Source organism: Gavialis gangeticus, unplaced genomic scaffold, assembly GCF_001723915.1.
Source record: "Gavialis gangeticus isolate Ggan-Ray unplaced genomic scaffold, GavGan_comp1, whole genome shotgun sequence".
NCBI classification, from domain to species: Eukaryota; Metazoa; Chordata; order Crocodylia; family Gavialidae; genus Gavialis; species Gavialis gangeticus.
Genome location: NW_017728993.1, coordinates 12,755,512 through 12,779,991, shown reverse-complemented (window position 1 = coordinate 12,779,991; position 24,480 = coordinate 12,755,512). Strand labels below are relative to the sequence as shown.

General features: G+C 41.9%; 1 protein-coding gene across 1 annotated transcript in view; it reads right to left on the bottom strand.

The window, feature by feature from the left end:
- DAB1 (DAB1, reelin adaptor protein) overlaps positions 1–24,480 on the bottom strand; it is a 340,711-nt gene that overhangs the window by 64,233 nt on the left and 251,998 nt on the right. The window contains exons 5-9 of the mRNA XM_019501227.1: positions 22,256–22,387; positions 21,536–21,655; positions 20,895–20,933; positions 18,690–18,755; positions 14,212–14,271 (exon numbers count right to left, since the gene is read on the bottom strand). Coding sequence (XP_019356772.1) covers positions 14,212–14,271; positions 18,690–18,755; positions 20,895–20,933; positions 21,536–21,655; positions 22,256–22,387 — 417 coding nt within the window. The remainder of the gene's footprint in view (positions 1–14,211; positions 14,272–18,689; positions 18,756–20,894; positions 20,934–21,535; positions 21,656–22,255; positions 22,388–24,480) is intronic.

Sequence of the window (24,480 nt, the reverse complement as noted above, 5' to 3'; positions counted from 1 at the left end):
AGTTGCGGTACCATTTCCATTTATGCAAGAGTCCTTTTCATGGTATTTAGGTATAAGACTATGGATGGACCAAAATTAGACCTCTGTACACTTCCATGTGTGGGGGACGTGACTTAGATCTACAGCTATAATTTGTTAATGGCCCCACGGATTTACAATATTTTTACTTGAATATGTTCCATGTTGGAAATCAAGATTTGGCCACAGACAATATTTCTGATCCATGCCACAATTGATTTGAAAAACCTTTCTAACACACAAGTGACACAATCCTTACAGTTTTTTCCATTCCATTTTCAGAGTCAAGCTGGCTTTGAAATGTTCCCCTTTTCCATTATTTAGCAATATTTTCTCTTATACCTCATCTACATAAACTTCTTTTACACCACTTGTACTTTTCTTTTGGTACTTAATATGGAAAGAAAACAGACAAATGCTCAGATTAGATTTAATCCAGTTTTATAGTCATCTTAATCAAAGTTTTGAATCAAAGACTACAAATGTAATTCTATATGCCACAGAAACACAAAATTAGTGATGGTTTCCCCAAGAACTATTAAAATATTGTAACAGCTACTGTGTAGAATATTTACCAGAAAGCTCTGACCCTGCTACACACAAAGATATAGGCAAATTACCCGATTTATAACTCTTACGGGAAACTAAACAGAACGCCTTTGAAAAGCATCCATATGAGAGAAGCTATGGACACAGACTAGGGATTGGCAACCTATGGCCCATGGGCCAGATCCAGCCACAAAGAGTTTGAATCCAACTTGGGAAAGTCTGGCTGGAGGATCGGGTGGCAAACAGCGGATCTGAGCTGTCCTTCCCCACCACAGCACTCTCCTCCACAGCCCCCTATGCTGCTGCCTCATGCCTGTGCTCCCCCTCTCTGCAGAGGGGCAGCTCTCTACAGCGAGGGCAGCATAGGCAGTTTGAGCTCTCCAGTGGAGCAGAGATTTTTAGTTTCTGAATGTGCCTTATACTTAAATGAGGAAGATGCATAACATTTTATAAATGTCATTTTATAGCTTTTCCGTTTAAAGAGTCTGCTGCAACTTATAATCCTTTTCTTTTTAAGAGAAAATAGGGACAGAAATCTTGTGTTTTATTTCCTAGGCTGCTAAGTCTTTTTATCTTGAATTAAACTAATAAATTGGTTTTCTATTTGGTAGATGTGCATTTAAAAGCAAACTTATTTTAACCCTGCTATTCTTCAAAAGCACCAAATGCTATAGAGTTTGAAGGAAAACACCAAAAAGACCTCCGCCTCCTGGCTGAGCACTCTTGGGACCATACTTACTACCATAAGCAAACTATTTGCCTTCAGAAATCCACTTTGGGATGGGGGCCCTCCCTGATGTATCTAGGTGCTGTAAGTGCCTTGATAAGCAAGATAGTAAAGCTCCCCTGTCGACTTCTGCTCTGGCAAAGAGGACAGGGCGTAAGGCTAAGTACAGACATTCAAAAAGCTTGAGGCAGAATCAATCTAACTTATGTGGTTTTCTGGAAACAGCAGCGTAGATTGGTAGCAAACAGAACACACGTTGACCCTTTGGTGGGGCAGGGAAGCAAATCTTAGTCTGGGTCCCACCATTTTTTAACCGGTCTACATGTGCTGAACTTCAGTTTTGTTAGACCACTTTTGTGGCTATAGACCGGTTTCCAATCATTTATACCAGTAAAAGCTTAATGCCAGCACCTGGGCTAAGTGACCTCTGTAGAGATGCATCTAACCATAGTGTGTACTGATTCTGATCCTTTGTGAACATGGTTTCTCTAATGGGATGTGATGGAATAACAACATTGGAGTCTATTACAGATAAATGCACAGGATTCCTGTTTTCAGGGAAGTCAGTGAGTATGTTGACTCCAATTGGGAATAAGACAGCAACTGTAAACTACCATTTAGCCAAGAGAAAAAGATTTCCAAGTCATGAAAAACATGTGTCATTAATATTTTATGCAAGATAAGAGTTAATGTTGCCTTCATCAATACATCCTGCTCTTTGTTTGCTTCTTTTACTGGGTGACTCAAAACAGACTGCATCAGTTCTCATCATTATCTTAGCAAGACAGAACATGAAATTAAGCAAAAGCAAACTAACTTTATTATGAATAATAGGGCCTGGGTTATCTCCCAGCAGCTTGCCCCTACGTGCTTGCTAATTTACTAGCAAAAGGCTTCTGGATATTAGGAAATGGTGCAAACTGAGATTTTCATGTGGTCTCAGTCCTGTCTTCCTACACCTTTAAGGAATCTCATTCATACTTAATGTGACACAACTCCCATCGCTTCTATGTTTCACTAAATCCCTCTGGACATCCATAATGCTCCTGGGGAGCTAGACAGGCAGGATAAAGGCTGAAGGAAAGCCCTTTTTTGTTGGGAGGGAAGCATAAAGGAACCAGTTCTTTATCTGTTTACCAAACACACCCAAACTGTGTAGATCTGTTATACCTGTTGGTAACACTGTGCCAAGAGAACCCAAAGTTTGCTGAACAATGTCACCGATGTCTGCTTTTTGGAAGTTTGAGCACCAAATAAAATGAAATAGGCAGTATTTTGTCATTTCTGTAATACAGAAGTGGAAGATACAGAACCATAAATCCTCCATGGTAAATATGATTGGGGCAGCAAATGACGTGGGTTTGGAAACAAGTTGCTTGGACTGTCTGTCCAGTCGACTTCTATTTCAGGTGAAAACTGTTGTATTGCTGCACATTGAAAGGAAAAGAGAACTCCCAAAAGGGCTTTTAAGAAGCTCTGGAAGTTTTCCCCTTGTTTTAGTCTTTAGGAAATAAATGGAGACAAGGCTTATTGTGAAAGAAAGTGTCCTTGTGTGTCTAAATCAGTTATAGGTAAACTGGGTAATCTGGCATAAAATGAGTTTTAGAAGGAAGGCAATTTAGGCCCAAATTGAATTTTAGAGGTTTATGTAATAAAGACAGCCATAAATTACAAAAATGATCGCAAATGTCTCAGTGACAGAGAGTCTTATTTAAATTCCCTTGAATCAAGATGGAGCCCTGGATACTGGGACCTATGCCAGCCGTGCCTCTATTTCTGATGAGGGCAGTCATAGCTAATAGAAATGTAAAAACACAGTATTTATCACTTTCATGATATTTTTCATCTGCAGAGCACTTACATTATGAGCTAATTAGTTCCTGTGCTTTCTTGTGAAGAACTCTATGGGCCGCATAAGACTCATAGGCTGCTCTTTATTTACAGCTGAAATAGTGTAGCTGAAAATGGAAACTCTTTTACAGTGAACTTTTTAGAACAATCCCATATGTCAAGCACAGAATTATGACTTTGCTACACAATGCCAAGCAATGGTTCAAAATGCAATAGAAAATGGTGCCATATTCTTTTGTCATGATAGTCAACACACTTCTGGGGGTAATTCTTCTGAACCTGATTGGCTTCTTCCCTATTAAACTGTTTAGGATTTTCCTATAGCGTCTGCATAGTTAATAAGAGCAATTTTAGTCCTGTGTCTCTGTACAATCACATTCTAACTTGTATCAATAGGAAATATGCCAAAACATGGTAGATATTAAAGGGACTTGTGAGATGTGATGCTAAGCACTAAATACCAAAGTTTTAGGTGCCTGGCCCCCTGGAATGTAATCCATAGTCCTTGGCTATGAGCCTACACTCCCTAAACAGTCAGGCATCTCAGACTGTGATCCCCAGGGAGCTGCACAATAAGGCAGTAGGAAAGGATTTTCTGAACAGGGATGTTATCTTCAGCCCTGCCCGTATATGGTGCATAGGTATCTGGCTCAAGGTACCTGCCTCAGGGTTGGTATTCACAGGCCAATACCTCTCCTGGAGCTAGGTGTCTAAGTACAGGCGTGGCAGGAAAGCTCCATGTGCCCAGGGCAGTGCCAGCTCATGGCATGCCAACTGCAGCAGCACCATCAGCCACCACTGTGGCAATGGTTGCTTTTGTGCCCTGCCCTGCCACCCCACAAAGGCAGGGCCTGGGGCTGCTGCCCTGGTTGTTCCTCCTCAGTTATGCTACTGTGTCTAAGCTGCTTGAAGAAAGAGTTAACCAAAATCACTCCTCTTTTTTTTAATTGGACAACTAGAGGTAGAGGTAGCACAACCTTTGTATGAGAGCCCCTTTATATACGGGCATTTTTACATGTTCTAGAGGAAGTGCAGGGGGGGAGTGTGCTTTAATTAGCGAGCCACGCTTATTAAAAGTGCCCAAGCGCCATGTGTATCAGCATCCCATGCTGAAAAATGGCAGCAGGGCGCTTTGAACTGAAGCTCACTGAACAAGCTTTAGTTCAAAGCAGCTGCCGCCATTTTTCAGCACAGTGACACTGATACACGTGATGTGGGAGGCTGCTGGAACGTGTTTATTTCTGTGCTCCAGCAGACTCGATTTATTGAGTCTGCTTCAACGTGCTGGATTTCCATCCAGCTCCCTCCACGCCTCTAGGAGCCTCAAGAGTTCAGGAGTTGGACCATTAGCACCAGGATGTGGGAGATGTAGATTCAATTTGCTCTTCTCCTTCAGGGGGTTAAAATATACAGCCTCCACTTCCCAGCTCAGCAACCAAACCAGGGTCTTGAAACAGTCCCATTTTGTTTGGCATCCATATAAAGACTTGTTGGGCATGACACAGTAAACATGACTCGTTACACAGAGAGTGAAAGCACTCCCCAGGGAGAGAGGACATCTGGGCTCTGATCCCTGTTCTAAGAATTGATTATACATTTTATCCAATGATTGTTAAATGCAAAAAACAAAACCAAAGAAAACAACCCCCCCTAAAAAATTCCAAACAAAACCCCCACGTAAACAGCCCTTGGTGCAGAGACTGGAGCCCTGCCCAGGTAACTGAGGCTACAGCAACTTCAGCGGGAGGGCTGAGACTGCTCTACCAAAGAACAGTGCTTACCCTGTTGGTTATAGCTTGAAGCCTCTCAACCTAAATCTTGATGGGTTCTCCCATCACTCTTGTCTAGTAGGGCATTACTTCCTCTATCCAGTTTTTTGAACTGAAGTGACAGTTGCCACTGCATTTTTTGTGTAGAGCCTGACTCTCTCGATGTGCCTTAGACAGGCCACTGATTTGGTCAGATCCCTCAATTCATGGATCATAATGGGGCTTATGCTAGATGAGTAGTTCCTCTCTGATGAGACTGAGGCAGTTCTGGGCATGGGCTGAGGCTGAACATTACAGCTAAGTACAGACAATCAAAAATCCTGAGGCTGAATGGATTCGATCTTTGCAGGTTAGTCTAAACTTCATAGACTGAACCGATGAGGAAGTGAACAGGCATTGACTTTTGATTCCGGAAATGCAGCCATGTGCCTGCAGTGGCCCAGGCCAGAAGCTGGGGGGTGTCAGACTATGCTTCTCTGTTTGGCTGGTGCAGACAGCTTGGGCCAAAGCTAGCCCACCCACCCTACAAGGGGAGGCTGTGAGGGTCATGCAAAGCATCCCAAGATGCTGGCGGCCTGAGAGTTGACTTGAATTTGGAGGGGTCTGGGACAGATGTTCAATAAATGGATTTAACTTAAATCAGTGAAGTCTGATACTACGTCCACCCAGGTTTATCTTAAATTGGTTTCAACTACTTTGAAAGCACTTTATGTGAACTGAACTTCTGTTGTGTTACAGATTTGAACTGGTTTCCCATCACTTTTACTGGTTTATGTGTAATTTCTGTCCCTAGCCTAGGTGCCTAGGGAACTTTACCAGGTAAAACCTAGTCTCTTAAATCCTTTTGTGTGTTGGCCAACCCTAAGTATCTATTGCTCTGCACATTCTACAGTCATTTATGCCACAGCAAAGTGATTTTAAAGGCATGACCACCTCATTTTGCACAGGTATGCAAATGACCATGAAAAGAGCACGACAGTGAGGAAAAAAGCCCCTGAGCCTCACTAAGAGGGACAGGAAAACACTTTTTAAATCTTGATGAGTCTTTTGTGAAATTCCCACAATGTGGAAGAATTTAAATCTTGGATAATGTTCACCATGAATAGATTTGCAATAGTCATTTGGCACATTGAACACAAAAGTTGAACAAAATAAATGGGATCACTGCTGGCGTGACAAAATAACCTTCCACACAAGGACATTTTCCTCCCCATCATTTCAATCAGCTGCAGTGTGTGACATTAGATTGAATGCAGATTCTTTCTAGAATGTCATCTGTCTACTTTTGAATCCAAAATACGGGAAAAACACATTTAAACAGAATAAGACATGACAGTGCAGTGTAAGCCATCAAATACAAGTAGTGTATAGTGAGATATGCATCGAAAGAGGTCACTTAGCAACACTGCATGAAAACATGAATACTATGACACAAGGCTGATGACACAGGTCGCAAAGGAGATGGTACTCATACATGGACTAGAAACAAATCACTCTAATGTGGAGAGGCTGTTATAAAACGGCCTCTTGTTACAGTGCAAGTCTTACGACTAAAGACATGTGACAGTTACATTTCACCTTTAGTGCTGAGACTTTACCTTTGAAACACTGTTAAATATATCCATTATAAACCACTGTTTCTATTAGACCTAACAATGGCACATTCACAACAGGAGTGAGTGGTCAGCATGCCTGTCTACACCACACCAAAGAACACCAATCCTGACAGAGTTAACATTAGCAACATTTCTAATCCATGGAAGCATTAGTAATTATAGTATGGGCTCATTTCTTTTTTCTTTTTTTACAAAATTAGTTTCAACCAAAACATTACTGAAACTTACACCACAAAAAAAGGAATACCTGAATGACAAACTATCTCTTATCCAAATGTAGCTAAAACGAATGACATCTATAAAGTACATTTTTATGTACTACATAAACAAGGTCCCACCCCCATCTACATACTGAGTCATGCACGTGACCATGGAAGCACTTATCTGTAAATACAGATAAAAATTCAGGGCTCTGCAAACACAAAAGGCTTACATGCAACTTGTGGAGCCTCCCATATGATCACCCGGTAAATGCCGATTACGTGGACAAGCGCCCCTGGTGCGCGATTTTAGCAAATACAACTAAACCCTTCAAAGTTAAAATTGGTTGTCATTAGCCTACTAGTTATTTCTACATACCCGCTCCTAATACACTCTGGTTGCTCCAGGTAAGTGTAAATGACTTCCTCAGGCCTGTGTCTGAATATGAATTCTCTCCAGAGCTGGACAAATTTATTGCCGGCTACTACAAGCATGCCTCTTCTCCAGGCAGCATTTCTTACTTCTGGGGTTATCTTCCCCAGCTGCATGTCCCCTGACACCAAAGGGATTATCTATGTTTGCACTACTAAAAATGGCTCTAGGAAGACTGTCACTACAGGGGTCCCTGTGCTGACTTAATCCCAGAAAAGATACTGCACAGCAAAGCAGAATGAAAGTCCTTGAGATTTTTCACCGCCTTTTACCTCAGATTGCCACAGATTCCTATGCAAAGCAAGGGTAAAAGCATATAAATCAATCTTCTGCTAGTCTAAATGGAACTCTGTTCCCTACACTGGTTGAAGACCTGCCCTTTCCATTTTGATTTGGTCACATTTTCCAACTACCTGCCACGAGGCAAATGAACGCTCACGGTGTGAGGCACCAGGAATCGGGCTTTGAATCTTAATATAGCACTAAGATGAGTTGTTTGAAAGCCTTCATAAAATTGTAAGCAGATAGTTTAGACATCTTGATGAGAAGAGTAGGGTTTATTGTGACTTGACTGACAATCTTAGTGAAGGGTATTTACAGTTCAACTCTTGTTACTAAAAACACCATGACAGGTAGAACCTGATGTGTATGTATAATAGGGAGACTGCGGAAAATACTGACAAAAAAGAGCTCATTAAACAGCCCCTACTCCTGGAATGGTTAATTTCAACTGCTGAAATACAATTTCTAAGTGCAGTGCATGCCACTTAAACCATTTGGGGAAAGCCTGATTTGTTTGTTTTGCTCTATGTCCACTTTAAATGGATGCATGGTGTGAAGTTTTGTCTAGGAAAGAATATCAGGGAAGAAGAGCAAGATGGTTGGTGGGACTTGAAAAGGAGGAAGCTGGCAGTCATGAAAGGTATAGTTCACAGGGGATTTATCGGGGAGAGTACAGGACAACGGATCATAATGCTCTGCGTTCCTAAACCAATTTTGGTCTCACAGGGCATTTTTATATGTGCAAGTGTCACAGCACCAGGCACTTTGACAAGCACCTGGTGCTGCGACACTTGCAGTTTTATAAGCAGTGAAATCCACGTCAGCGCTGAGAAAACAGCGGCAGCGCATTTTTGAACTGAAACGGATAGAAAGTGCTTTAGTTGAAAAACACACTGCCGCCATTTTCTGTGCACTGATGCGCATTTTGCCGCTTATACAACTGCACAGGGTGCAACACAGTTTGTATCAGCTTGTCTGTGGAGCTGTGGAGTAGTGGATCTACAGTGCGTTGCAGGACAAAAAAGTATGTGTCTAAATGCCCACAGTGTCAGACAAGGTGACGTGCTTACCGGCCACATGGCACAGAACTAGGTACCAAGAGGTTTGCGTTCTCTTACTTGCGGTAGAGACATTCAAACAGCCTGAGGTGAAATAGATCAAACCTATGTGGGTTTCTCCAAGCTGCATGGGTTGGATTGGGAGCAAACAGAGCACATGTTCCCCTTTGGTGGGGAGCAAGGGGGGCAGGCATGTCCACCCCGACCAAGTTTGGGGCACTCCTGCATGCCTCCCAGCATGCTGAGACTGCTAAGTGCAGCTGAGTGGGAGCCACCTCTGATTGGTTGTTAGGCACATGCTCTCACCCCCCTGCTGTCACTCCCCCAGGTCCAACCCTAGGTTTCCAGGAGAGCCACAGGTGAGTCACCATGGTACACTCCGTGTGCCCCCAGCTTCCAGCTGGGTGTGCCATCGTGATGTGCTCCAGGGCTCTCCTGGAAGCCTATGGCTAGAAGTGGGTCAAGTGACAGCAAGGTGTTGGGTGGGGGGGTGGTGTGCCTGGCAGCCAATCAGTGGTCGCCCAGGCACTCCATAGGATGAAGGACTGTGCTCCTTGGCTGCCACTGGTGCTGAGCTCTGAGGGACATGATCCTTCCTTCTACAGAGTGCCCTGTCCCCAATGCCCAGCACAAGCCTCTCAGGCTGCCAGGCACATCTTGCTGGAGCTTGGCACCAGCAGCAGCTGACAAAATGTACCCAGCAGCCCATGAGGCTTGCGTCATGCAGCATGAATGGGGGCACTTACTAGAAGGAAAGACTAGACCCCTCAGAGCTCAGCACCAGCGGCAGTGGAGGGGCCTGATCCTTCCTTCTACAGAGCACCCCTGTCCGCACTGCCCGGCACAAGCCTACTGAGCTGCCGGGCCCATCCTGCTCGCTGCTGCTGGTGCCGAGCTCCAAGGGGCCCAATCCTTCTATGAAGCAAACTTGTCTACACCACCTGGTGCAAGCCTCCCTTCCCTGCTCTCTAGCCACCTGTCTATATCTGTGCTGGCTTAGACCTGTGACTGCCTTGAGCAGCCAAGCACCTGGCAAATGCTAGCATATCTCCTTGTATAGGGGGGCTGGTGGGGGAGGGTGGTCTGCCACAAAGGCACCTAGGATGCTGGAGGACAGTGACCTAATGTAAACTGATAGGGGATCTGGTACAGAAGTTCGTTAGACTCGTCTAACCTAAATCGATTAAGTCTGATACCTCATCAATCCAGGTCTATCCTGGACTGGATTCTACCATTTTTATACCAGTCTATGTTTCCCAAATTTCTATTCTGTTATGGGTGTCATCTGGTTTTTAGTCACTTATGCTGGTTTATGTGTAATGGCTATACCTGGTCCTAATGACACTTCTTCTGTCCTACTGTGAGTTTAAGAACATCAGCACTTCTCATAGTGTTTCATTTTCACCATTTTTAATTGGGGCTAATGACACCCAGATCATGTAGATGCCATGAGGCTTGATCTTATAAAGCACACTGTTATCTTCTGACAGAAGATGTTGCAAAGAATTTCCATCCCAGTCTCACCCATGTCTCTTTTACCAGTTTTTTTCTTTGTCATTGTCTTCTTACCAGTCTATCACTCCAGTTGTTAAGCAACCGGCTCTACCAATGTGATTTGGACCAGGTGGCTCTACCTCTCTTCATTATTTTAAGCACTGACCTCATGGCAGAGGGGCAGGGACTAGAGAGCTGTCACCCTCTGAGTTGACCAGTGATGCTTTTTAAATTGGCTGGTTAGCCTTAAACAACACCTGCCCTGATTGGACCTGGCAGGTGTGGTCAGAAAAGTTTATTTAAGAGCTTCCTTCTTCCTGGAGGGGAGGGAAGGCATTTTTTCGAGGGGGGAAGGGGGGACATGTGAGTAATTGACCAGGCAGAGAGATGGGTATCTCTGTGGAAACTCAGTGACACACCCTGAACTTCCTGCCTCCAGAGGAAAGCTCAATCAGCCTCTGGATGATATTTGTGAGGTACTTACCTGAAACCTACCTTGATATATAGCTTACTGTGATATAGATGCATGCTCAATGGCTACTTAGCCACCCTGTTTGCTCTAAGGTTGTTGTTTGATTCTTCTTTAACCTGCACCATTCCCCAAGCCTTCCCTCTTTAACCAATAAAGTTCTTCACTATACATAGTGTGGTGCACTGGCTGGGAGAGGGACTGGGCTATGACTTGGTGCCCCCTTGCTTTGACTAAGGGAAGCTACTTTTTGTGCTTTAGGCTAGAGGAAGCACCCCAATTTTTCACAGTGGGTTAAGTATCCTCAAGGTCTACAAGGCCTGTGTACCTCATGGGACACAGGGCCATAGACAGACTAGATCCCCGGGTGTTGGCAGCAGTACCCCTAGGCTGGCGGGTGTGCTCTGGCAAGGGGGTTGGCTAGATGTGAGTTGCACCTGGGGAGGCACTTGGAGCTTAGTAGGTGGTCAGGTGCAGTGAGGTAGGTGGCTCAGCACAGGAGCGCCCCCTACTGGCTCGCCACAGATGCTACTGAAGTATTATCATAGTATATTGTTTTATTATGGTTGTCTCAAAGTCTAAACAACAATAATTAATTAAGCTTTATGAAACCACCATCAGGTTGTCATCATAATCCTTGTTCAGCTAGGATGACAAATGCATAGCAATCCAAATTACATATTAATGAAATTTAGGTTCACTAAAGTGTCTACATGAATTTAAAAAACATGACTCATGCACCTATCTCACTTTTGAAAACTTTAGCTTACGTGACTTGTATAAAGTCACACAGAACTGTCTGAAGCAAAACTGAACAAACCAAGGGAGATGTGCCTTTCAAGCACATGTTCTAACAATCACTGCTTTTCAGTTAAATAACCACAATAAAAAAAAACTATTGGAATTTGGAAATGAATTGTTGTCTAGACTATCTAGCCAACCCAATTAGAGGCAGCAAAATCTAGTGCATTTTTGTGGAGTGGTGTGTATAAAGTCAGAAGAGGGAATCCACAATGCCAAAAATGTATGAGAAGTCAGAAGTATTCCTCTCTTTCAGCCTTTAAGAAATTAATGGAAGCAAGGTCTACTAATAAAGAAAGTGTCCTTGTATGTCTAAATCAGGTATAGGCTGCTCAGTAATTTAGGCACAAATTGAATTTTAGAGGTTTATATAATAGGGACAGCAATAAATTGAAAAAAATGATACCAAGTGTCTCAATGACAAAGTCTCGCATGCAGAAGGATGAGTAATAAAACCAGATGGGAAGTTGAATATTACATAAATTTAACAACTGCTTCAGTTTTCCATTTTATATACCAATAGAAAGGTGAGACACGATCACAGATGCTTATACTCAGTTAATGCCTCTTTTTTTACTTCTTTTCCACTTTAAGGTAAAGTACGCAGTAGCACTTTGGCTGTGGGGATCTAATCATTTCTAATTTTAGTGAAACAAAGTTTATAACTAACTTCATAGAGATGAGAACAGAGGTACAGTAAAAGCTCTGTTATCTGGCATCCCTGGGAACGGGGGATGCTCGATAACAAAATATGCCGGTTAATTGAACGACCCTGGCCGCCACTTCTCATGCCGCGTCTGGGGCATCCCTCTGCCTCTCCCGCAACATTGCCGCTGACAGAGAGTTGGATCCCGTACAGCCCTGCACAGCCTGTTATGCCCCTGGGCTGTGGGGGCTTGGCAGCGCAGGCTGCTTTGCCCCGAGCCATGGGGGCTCAGAGAAACCGGAAGTGCCACAGTGGGAACTTCCAGTTTCACTTTATCTTACAAGCCGGCATGCCGGTTTGTGAAGCATGCCAACTTGTAAGATGCCGGATAACAGAACTTTTACTGTATATCAATTCTACAAGCTGAAGCTAGAGGCCAGCATGTTAATAAAATCATGCTGTTTACCAGAGCAGTCTAAATGCACAGGTGTTTGCAAACATACTAGCAAGTATATTGTACATTCTTTCACATAACTGGCGCACAGAGCAGAATCTGACCATGAAATCTGAAATGCCATCAATAGGCCAAAAGAGTGTACCAGCATTGTTCCAATTAGAAACGTTCACAGAGGACATTCCAACACTGCACTCCAAAAAATGTATAGCTATTTCTTGCCCACAACCACCTTAATTAATTATGCAGCATGAACTGTCTTATCGTAATTTGCTTCACAACAAGCTGATCTCTCACTCCCCCTAGTGAACTATTATAAAATGTTTAAGGTGAGCTTTATTTTTGATTGTTGTACATGCCAATGCAGTCTGGGGTTCTGAAAATATCACTACTGTATTAGGAAATCTCTGTGCCCAAGCTTCTCAGCAGTGCTACAGTACTTCCTGTATCTGAGCTAGCTCAGTTATGTCTATGTTACCACACATCCACTTCCTCTCGAATATGTAGATTCTCCTATGCTTACACAATAAACATGACTGGTTTTCCTTTGTTTTTCTATACCCTTGCAAACTCCTATTCAAAACACTTTTCCCACCAAGCCTGCAAGAGTAAACTATTTTGCAGACTTTTAATGTCCAAATATAAATGCGAATCAAACCAATGCAAGCCTCACTTCAGCACAAACAAAATCTTATTAAAGCCTCTGTCTTCCAGTGCCTCTTAATTATGTGTCCCCAGCCTCTGCTACATTAATTTAGGGAAAAGTGTGCCAATTCTCCAGTACCTTGCACTGTATTCACTTAGGGAAAGATAATGTTGAAAGATTATCATTTTGATTTGGTAGCATTTTATAACCATGGGTGCAACTGCTTGACTAACCATAAGACTAAGGAGGCAATGAATCAAACCACTTACTGCACTGTGCAAACAGAAGTAAAGAATTTCGCTAGTAAAAACCATGAAAGAAATGTGCTATATATACAGCAATGATTCTCTCGTTTGGGGGATTTGTTGAGCAAGGGCCTTGACTATTTCCTTTTTTGGAGTTGCATACAGTTGTCTAAACCAGTGACAATTATACATATCTCTACACTACAATTATATAGTGATTATGATGTTAAGTTGCCGCAGAGGTTAGTTTTATTGGAAAAATAATTGCTTTTCTGTCCTAAATTTTAAGTGGAATTTTCTATGGCTTTTCAATTTAAAGAACTGTAATTTTTATGCAAATTCCTGATGTTTTATCTCTGTCTAATTTGAAGCTGCTCGTGCATTCTTTGCACATCAGCATATTGTATTTGCCAAGGATGATTCTGAAAGGGCTGCAGATGTTGCATCTGCAGTGTCACCACAGGGGACAGAGGGAAAGAGTTCTGTGGATGCTCATCATGCCTCTTCCTAATGCTAATTTGTGTTTAAATTCCACTCTTGTCAGTATCTGCATCCACTGCTGTCCTTCATTTCGTGAAAACTTTCATACACCGTACAGTTTGAATGATAAATATGGAAGATGGAAATGCAGTCCCCACCCACTTAGCATGGACCAATGCACAGTAGCTATACAAGTATGTCTCATTACAAGTTGTGAGTTTTGGTTAGGAGGAAAAGGGTGAACGCGGATGAAAATGGTAGAGGGAATTTAGATGTTTGAATGAGGTGGTCTTCAGCAAATTAGTACATATTAAGGATACCAAAAGGCTCAACAAGGCATCCTGGTGGATTTGAACTGGTCAGTGAACACTGTGATATTATAAGGAATATCCCATATGATACAAAAATTATGTACACCAAAGCAGACGTGCAACATACCATCTCAGCTGCATATAAACAGGGAAAATACTTACACTTACAGGTTGACTTTTTGGCACATCATAAACACCTTCCTTTTTTTGGCTGGTAGGAACCTGTAATGGTAAATCAAAAACAGTCATCTTTCAAGTAGGAGGTTGGAAAACGTCAAATTTATAGGCATAGTTTAACTTCAGAACACGACTTCATCACTTTCATGAATGAACTCAAGGAAGATCCCATTTAATTCAGGGGATAATATTAAATGGAGATGACCCCAAGGAGAAAAACACTGAATCTCAATTTTCACAACCCTAATTTCACTGTTGTTCAGAAATGAGGTTTTCATGTTCCCTATGATAGAGATAACGTGGTCTAGTATAAACTTTCATGAAGTCAATGGACATCTGGATCCCACTCCTATATAACAGATGTTTTTTTCTTTTTTTCTGAAGGGGTGGCAGGTGCAATGCAGGGGCCATACTTCAGTGTAAGATCAGAAGCCAAGAATCCTTATTTAATAAGTTGCTTTTAATTTTGTTCTTCCTTGAAAGAAGTACAAATAGTACTAGAGAAACTAATGTTAGACCATCTTCATTAAGGCATTTCTCTTTAATGAAAACCAACGCTGCCTATCATTACTTATTTTACTGACTTCCATAACAAGGTTATTTGATTAAGTAAAGGATGCATATATCAATTATTGAGACCTGAGGTGTACTGCACTCAACTCGGTGTTCTAATCATACACTGCTCACTGAAAAAAAAAACAGGTGGTGGGGGTGTGGGGAGAGAAAATTCAATCTTCACTGCTTTTGAGGGAGAAAATTATCTACTTAAACACCACCCACATAAACTCTTCCAGGAATCACAAATGGCATTGCACACCTGCTCAGTGGCCTCCTGCTCATCATGTATTTTAAAAGAAACAATGGTGTCTATGTACTGTATCATTATCCTACTCTTGTACCCCTGCTCTAGAACATTTCTACTATTTGTCTTTTCTTCCTCAACACCCAGATCTATACCTCAAGTATCCTTTGCCATAAATAAAACCAACTCTTCCTTTCTGGCCTCCCTTATTCAAGTTCTCTTCCTGAACCTGCTGCTTACAGTACTGATGGTTGTGTTACGGTTGACATTGAAGTTCAGATTCCACGTACCCCTAGCTCAAGGCTCTGAAGAGCACAGGGCTAGCCTCTACCTCAGCTTTCTGATACTATGAACACAATTTTAATGAAAATATCATGGCAAGCTTAACAAAAATATAAAAGTACAAACATTCACAACTTTAACAAAGTTTCCATTTTTCTAAAAAATAGAAGTGTGGGGGAGGGGAACTTTTTTATCAGAAATTCTTGTCACGTGAAATATTTCAACTAGTTTAACTCATGCTTCTGGACCTTTATTAATATTGTCTCTAATGTCTGAAACAGTGTCCTCTTTACATTTTCCCTCTCTTCCTGTTCCAAGACTTCTTTCTTTGCACATTTTCCATTACTCTTCTCCACCCTGGTACTATTATTCTGTTCTATCTCTGACATAATTCAAGACAAACATTTTCATGTTTGTCTCGTATCATAATACAACACTGTCTGAGCTCCTGCTGGGAATATTTTCCAGTACTACTTTTCCCTTTTCACTTCATTTCTGTTGTCTTCCCTTTGCCCTCTCCTCTCATCTACCCCCATATTTCAGTGTATATCTTAATAAGGAATCTAAACTCCTTAGAACAGGGACTGTGCCCTCTTCTTTGGCTCCAAAGTACAATAAACACCAGTGGTGCTAAATAAAATTAAAAAAAAAATACATAATGAAAAAAATAGCCCATTAGAAACCACACCAACATGAAAACAGATGTCATAAGAGCATGTTATGAGACGTCCACTACAGAGTGGGAGGATTGGCACATGCTTGTTGGTCTTATTTCACAGTGACTAGTACATCAGAAATAGCATGAGAGACGAAACAGAGGAGACAGAACAAGCAGACGGAGAAATTTTGAAATAATATATTGGAGAAAGAAAATGAATAGAATAGGGGAAGGCTCATGCACAATCATATTAAACAACAGAACTGCAACAGTCATGTTTAATAGTCATGTTCCATCTTTAATCAATTGCTCGGCAGGAACCTGCTTACTCCTGGGGGTAAGGTCTTGGTACACCAGCTTACCAAAGAAAACAAAAGTAAAGGTGTGGCTATGAATATCATAAAAGACTGTGTAAGATACAAGAAACTTCTTACGGGGGGCCAGACAGAATAGAAATGACCCAAAGTTAAGACATCACTAAGTTAAAACATCACTGTGGTCTATGTGGTATTTATATAGCTATTCAGGGATAATAAGGGTGTGCCATTTCAGAGTCTTGAAATGGAAGTTACTGAGGAGTTTGTATAAGAATGTGCAGGAATAATAAATATTTGGAGCTAGAGACAGTTGGGAAAGAAGAAAGGAAATGGCTAATATTATTAATAATGGTAGACTGGTGCGTTCTGAGTTAGCCAAGACCACGTAGGAGAAACAGCGTTCTCCAGTAATCCAAGTGTAAGCTCTACGATGTGGGAAATCAAGATTTATAGCAACAAGGGAAATCATAAAGCGCAATGATATTAGAGTGCCAGTGGCCATGGGCAAATCTGTTGTAGTGATACTTCAATCATTGTCAGCTGCAACAGATAACTAAATAAGATTCATAGTTAGCTAATCTCAGAATTTGCTGTATTCAAGGTAGCACCTCCAGTAAATAGTGAAGTATAAGGGAACATTTCATCTATTGAGGTTATTGAATACATTTATCAGAAGTGAAAAAAAAATTCAGTACTTTCTCGCATGCCCTGTGGAAGGTAGCGTTTAACTATGCCCTGATGCTGTTGAATGAAGCTATGAGCAACTCACTGGTGACTTACAGAGGTGGCAGCAGCTCTTTTAGATAAGCCAAGTGATTATCACTTGTTTACCATCCTCTTTTTCCATATCATTATCTTCTTGTAACTGCTATCTTTTTTCACTCACATTCTCTAGGCCAATTTCTCCAAATGTTGAGTATGGTCTTGTTTCTATCCCCTCTGGAATGGAAACTGCTCATGGTACCTCTGAGGCTTCTTCTTCCTCATTCTTCTTGACCTCAGAGCCTTATCAGCTACCCTCAACCTCTCTTAGCGACCTATAGGTTCTCCTGCTTTGATGATCACATGTTAAAAAGCCTTTTGACTGCATTAATTTGACAGTGGAGTTAGCATGTGAGCATAGGCAATGCATAGGTGGGGCATGGGGGAGCACAAGTCCCCCTGAGACTGGCCGCCGCCAAAGCTGCCACTGGCTCCTGCGGACAATCGCTGCTCGCCACCTGCTGCCCACCCTTGCCACTGCCATGGCTGGTGGCATTTGTGGGTGGTCTCCACTTGCCAACCCTGCCCCCCCGCCACTGCCACTGGCTGTGGGCGGTCCCTGCTTTCCACTATAATGCCCTGCCAATCTCATGAGGCACCAGTTGTTCATGAATGTGAGCACAATCATGTCAATTAAGCAATTGTTTTTTATGCAGTTGCTTTCCTACAGTGGAACTATGCTTTCAGCAGCATGTGCCAGCTCATCTCCAACCGGAAAACACTATGGGCATTTTTCCATATGTTCCAGGGCTTGGGAGGGGGGGCACCTGAATTAAAGTAGCTCCAAGACCTGCTCTAATTAAAGCTCCCACAGTGTCTCAAAGTGCAGCATCCCTGAACTTCAAAACGGTGGCAGGGGTGCTTTAACGAAGTCTCACTGAATGAGCGTTAAAGCGCCCCCACCACCATTTTGAAGTGCATGGACACTAATACACAAGACGCAGAGGCTGCTGGAAGCATGCTAATTAACATTAACTTGAGCTGTGATTATAGTGCATCGGAGCAGCCTCCCCATATGTCTATGGGCACCCTATGTATGCAGGAAAATATGAGTATCTTCAGTGGCTTAGCAGGCCTTGGACTAGCTGCCTAGTTACCATGTTTTAATTATTATTTGAAAATCAACAAAGATCAAGGAGTTTAGATAAACCAGAAATTAATGATCAAATTAGAGGATTTACAGGACACTAATTCCCAGCCTCTTACTTGTTTTTCCTTCTCTTCCCCATTTTACTCCTTTGTCTTCTGGCCTAAATACCATCCTAAACACTTGACCTGATATAGCTGGAGTTTCACAGCATTTACCATCCCACTTCTTCAAAGAACAATTAAAGAAGCTTCACAAAAAAAGAAAAAAAAACCAGGAAGCGACAGTTTAATGGGTGGTATGGAATACACAATGTTTAGTGTCCTACATAATTGATAAAGTTGATACATCTTGAGAAGGCTGAAGAGAGAAATGAATGAATAGAGTAGTCATGCTGAGACTGGGGAAATTATTTATTTAGCTTGACTGAGGATGAAATTTCAGACATTTGTGTGATGAATGAAAACTAATAAAAGTGAATTCCAGCATATGAAATGTGCTTGGCTAAATGTTTGCATGGGGTGCGATGGAAACAAATAGGTAGCAATTTTATACCTGGTAAATGTTTTCTTCTGTTTCAGGCTCACGGATTGGCTCATGTCCAGCCTCAAACACAATGTACTATTACATCAGCAGCCAAAGAGGGAAGAGGAAAGGTGAAACAGAAAGGAGAAAAAGGCAATTTGGAATTCCAGATTTAAAAAAAAAAAAAGCAGGCAGGGCATTAAAGAAACAAGTTCAAAGTATAGTTTGGCACAAGGATATCTGGTTTGCTGGAAAGCACGGTGTTATGTTGTTTTATTTTTAATGAAAGAGCAATAAAGCAGACCTGATACTCCTTTAATGAACATTAGATGAACTTCCTGTGGCATTTGCACTAGGGATACAGCCTGATGCCCAATTTTGATCCTACTCAAAATCACTGAGAATTTTGCCAGAAACTTCATTGGGCAAGATGCCTCTGGCTGCATAATCATTAGTTTTCCACACGTGTTTTAGCTGTGAATAAAACAGCTGCCCCAAATTTGGAGAACACGTTGGTGTTTAACTAACCAGTTTCACAGTAACAGTCTGACACTTCACTTAACTTCTTTAGCTTAAGTGTTTTCAAAATATCATTCTTGGCCAAGTTCTCCAAAAGCGAATAGTGACTTGTGATGGTGCAATTGGAGTGCCTCAGGCAAGTCCCCTAAAGGGGGGCAGATTTTCACAAAGACTTGAACACATTCTTTGTGCATCCGGCTGTTGGAAAGAGTTTCAAGTCAACGTGCCAAAATGGAGACCTACAAAATCTCGAGTTATTCTTGGAAACTGCAATTAGCTGCAATTGTAGAATCAGGTCATGCTATTAGAATCTTTTTTGTTCAGCAAGAGAAAAATAATCTGGGACTAACTATGGTTAAATTGCTCCCAAGAGTTTCTCTGAGGAGACTGAACAGCTGTACATTTTCCCCTAGCTTAACTCCTCCTGGGGTCCAGAAGGAGTGGAGCCAGAGGAAAGGCTTCCATGCCTGAGACTTAGGTCACCCTGGTCTGGAGAAGACATGGGGGTAGTTGTTCCCACTCCTCTGTAGACCTGCCAACTACTCCCTGCCTGCTTCTCATTGCAGAGGTCCTGGTGTGAGAAACTGGCAGGAGCTCTGTTAGATCCTCTGCTTGGCTCTGGACTGGAGGGAAGGGAGATACAGGGAACTGGGATCAGGGAGGCTCTCACTTGTGTAGTGGGCACAGCTCCATGTTCTCCTACACCAGTCTCAGGTATGTGGAGCAGGTGGGGTCTTTGCCCCACTGCTCCATCCCCTCGATTCCCCAGTACCAAAAGCCAAGTAGAGGGAGCAGCGCTGCGAGACTCTGGCCTGCTTTTTACCCCCGTGTCCCCAAAGTGAGAAGCGGGCAGGGGGGTTGTGCTGCTGCACCCTCTGCTCCACTCCTTTAGACTGGGAGCAGAGTGGAGGAGCCGCTGCTCTGGGCAGGGGCTTTGCCACGCTGCTCCCCTTCCCTCTTGGATGGGTCCAGGAGGGGAAGGGGACAGGAAGGCACAACTCCCAGCCCCTTCCCCAAGCCAGTGCTCCCTCTGCCCTGCTCCCAGGGCCCCCAGTTCCCAAGACCCTGGTTTGGGGCTGGTACAAAAAGTTATTTCCACTGCTCCATTTCCCCCCACTGAAGACCAGGGGGAATAGACCAGGCACTGCCCCCTTTGCCTTCTCTAGCCCAGGGTCAACTAAGAAGGCATGGAGAGCAGGGCAGAGGGGGCAGCTGCAGACTGGACATTTGTACTGCTCCCTTTCCCAGAATTTGTATCTGTACAAATGAATGTCTGCTCATGGCTTAGGTTATTGTAGTCAATTCGATACAGTTTTTTTTGGCACAACTATTGAGTGTCGAGATGAAATTCTGGGCCCGTAAAAGTCGATAGCAAAGCTCCCACTCCCTCTTTAGTTTTCAAAGTAAGTTGCTTTGTTAGTTTTCTTGTAAGAAATACTGAGAGCGCTCTGTGGGAAAACTCTATTTCAGTTTTTAGCTTACATTTTAAACAAGCACTTAAGCTTTCCTTCGTGTGTCATAATATTAGCATTATTACTTAGAGCTTTTCTCTAGTAAATATTCTGCTTTATGTTGAAGTTTTTATAGCTCCTTTTAAATTGATATCTCAATAAACTTTTGCAACACCTTGTTACAAGGTTTGGCTGTGTTTGAAAATAAAAGAACATATTTGCAATCATTTCTGAAACTCTGAGTCTGTGCAGCTTCAGAAATTACCTGGTATACAGGATCTTCTACATCTTCTTCCAAAATTGTCTACAACAAAGTAAGAGGACAGGCAGTAAAAGCAAAGAGCATAAACAGCACAGATATGAGAATTGTATTCAGAAGTTAAAGGACAGCAAAAAAAAATCAGTTTATTATACAGGAAAAATTGATTTTTTCTTTTTTAGTTTATAGATACTGTTGGCATTACTGTACAGGATAACTTTTAATCAAAGCTGCAGCAAGTTTGATTTAATTTAAACAGATGCATTTAGAAGGAAATTTAATCTGCACTAAAATTAGTAGTTGCTCTTAAAACTGACCTACCACACACTGGTTTTCACTACAATTTGCATACTGAATTTAAAGGAATACTTTTCATGGGAAATGAGTGGATTATTTCAGTTTGCTGAGGTTTTTTGTCTTACGCAGTTATATGGTTTTCATCAGTTTCAATCCTACTTCTGAGACAGAGCTGCTAACTTCACATTTGTCCATGCTGAGAATGATTCAGAAGAGTGTTGAGTACTGTTCAACACCCACTGAAGATAAGAGGTGTTGAAAATGCTAACCATCTCTCATGAGGTGTTTTGGAGAAATGCATCCCTCAGACCCACACTTTTTCTTGACCATAGTTCAACTCCTCTAGGTACCTGGTACACTGCTTGTTCACACTGCTTGTCCTTTTGTGCCTTTTTTTCCATTTCTTCCCTTTGTTTCAATTCATAAATGAGCTGAAACAGATCTCGCAAGTCCAGAATTACAGGTTCAGCCTATTGAAACAAAAAAGTAAGTTTTAATACAGGAAAGTGGCCTTTTCTCCTGTCCTGTTGAAAGAGCAGTTATATTTATCTTTAAAGGGAAGGAACTTCACACTGAATTAATTTCTACCTTGTTTATATTAGTTTAGCAAATTGCATCCAGGCTAAGGTTCATTTCTATAAAACTAATTATATTTGCAGATTAATGATAATTATGATTATGAGTATAAAAGAAATTGCTTATATTTATTAGTGGTTTCTAATACAATGAAATTAGGGTAGATTTTATGCAAAGTAGCTATTTGGTTTCTATCATTTTCTGTTTAAATGAGTCTATGAACATAACTAAACTTATTTGTATTCAGTCTATGTATTGAGTTTAATTAGAAAAGAAAAAAATTACTAATTAGAAAGAATACATCAAGAAAAATTGAGAAGGGTATATTACATTCCCTTCTTCCCAGTAATCTGGTAATCTGCCATGTAAGAACATCTATGCAGACACTTCTGTTAGCATAATATATTGCACAATGTCCTTTTGAACAGCAAGATTATAGACATAACTTTCAAATCGAGTTAAACTACAGAAAATTACAATGATCTGATACTTACTGCCTGGGCTGTTTTTATTGCCACAAATCTATGATTTCCCTCTTTTCCACACACATATCCAAATGCTCGGTGATCTGTGATATCCTTTGCAATATATGAAATTTCATGAACTGCATGATGGTGCTGGAGTAGCTATTAAAAAAAGCACAATAAGATACATCTATCAAAACATTCCATTTAAGCTATAATTTCATTTTCATCGAGACGTACATTTTACCTATCATCTGATATACCTATTGAATTGAAAACACCTGGTGTCAAAATGAGTAATTGTGTTTGGAAAGTGCTCTCTTTAGGCCTGGTATTTTTAAATTCTTTAACCAAAATAAGATTTGCTTTAATGTTTTGAATAAATGTTTCTTCCAATACCTTATGATGAAACATACTACATTATCTTTATTGAATTATCATCTAGTTACTTTGTATAAAAGCACTCTAAGTACTAAATTCTTAAGATTTAGAAAATGAAAAGTAGTATGTCTCCATTAACTATATCAGTTACGGCCTGCAGCTGACTGGTGGATTCATGAAGAATGAAACTTGTGCCAGTATTGGCAAACCTTTTACCTACCCAATCGGAACAGCCTCAGACTACAAATAGTATCTGGGGAATTTTACTTAGAGTAATAGCAAAACTTAAAAAAATATTCCCCCCCCAAAAGCTCATGAATATGGACATTTTCCTACTAAAATGCCACCTATTCACATTATATTTATGAATCCCTCTTTGTTTTTGTTTTTTTTTAAAGCTTAATTTCACTCAAAATACATTTTTGGTATGAAAATGAATTCTTTTTAGTTGAAAATAGTCCACTTTTATTAGGAAAATTTGTGGGTAATTTTGAAATTGAAGAATTGTGAACATTTTTAATACTTATGTTAACTTTAATACAGATTTACTACCCATATCTTGTTTAACATCCTTCTTAAATTAAAAAAAAGACTTTAAAACCCAGTTACAGAAGGTAAGTAAAGGTACAAGCAATTGTCTTCTTGTCCCAAAAATCACACAAACCTTTCAACCATAAAATGTTCTGTGTATCAAGCTAAAAGTACAAATGTATAGGTCATTTTTGCTCAACTATTTAAAGTGACCAGCAGCTGTACTAATATTGACTCCTTAAGTATAAATCAGGAAAAGCCGAAGTTTGCAACAACTGATTGTAGGGCTGTGTGAAATTTTGCTGGCTGTTTTGATTCAACAATGTTTCGACTCATTTTGAGCTCATAACAGTGCAATCAAATTGAAATGAAGGGCTTTGAAACAGCTTTGAAACATAATGAGCCTAGTCGAAATATTTCATAAGTTTCAAACTGTTTCAAGTTTCGAAGCAGCCAGCAGCCAGGTGGTGGGAGACATGGGAGAACTAGGGCTGTGCTCCCAGTGGCTCTGCAGCCCCATGTGGCTCAGCCAGAAGCTCAGCCCTGGCTGTCCCCACCTCCCGCAGCCGGGCTGCTGGAAGCCAATCACAGCACAGGGGAATGCCCAAGCTGCAATCAGGCTGGGGAAGGCAACTGAGCCTAATCACTCAGTTCCCCTCCCCTCAGCCCTACAATTGGGCTGGGGAAGGCAACTCAACACAGCTGAACTCAGTTCCCCTCCCCAGCACAATCATCGTGAGTTCCTTTCCCCAGCCTGATCCTGCTGGGGAAGGGGGCTCAGCCCAGCTGAGCTGAGTTCCTTTCCATAGCCTGATCATAGCACTGGGGAGGGGAACTGAGTGATCGGGCTCAGTTCACCTCCCCAACTTCCCAGTCCCAGGCGGCAGCACCTGGCTTCCCTCCCTCATCTCGCAGGCAGATCAGGGGCCTGCAGCCCCCAGAGGACTGGCACAGCCCCCACAGCCCTCTCAGGGTTGCGGGCCCCCATCTGCCTGCCAGATGATTTCATAGATTTCACAGACATTAGGGCTGGAAGGGACCTTGGAAGATCATCGAGTCCAGCCCCCCACCCAAGGCAGGAACTCAGCTGGGGTCATAGGATCCCAGCAAGATAAGCATCCAATTTCCTCTTGAAGGTGTTCAATGTAGGTGCTTGAACCACCTCTGATGGCAGGCTGTTCCAGACCTTGGGGGCTTGGACAGTAAAGAAATTCTTCCTTATGTCCAGCCTGACATGGTCTTGCAGTAGTTTATGACCGTTCGACCTTGTCATCCCTTGGGGCACTCTGGTGAACAAACGTTCCCCCAGATACTGGTGGTCACCCCTGATAAACTTCTGGTGG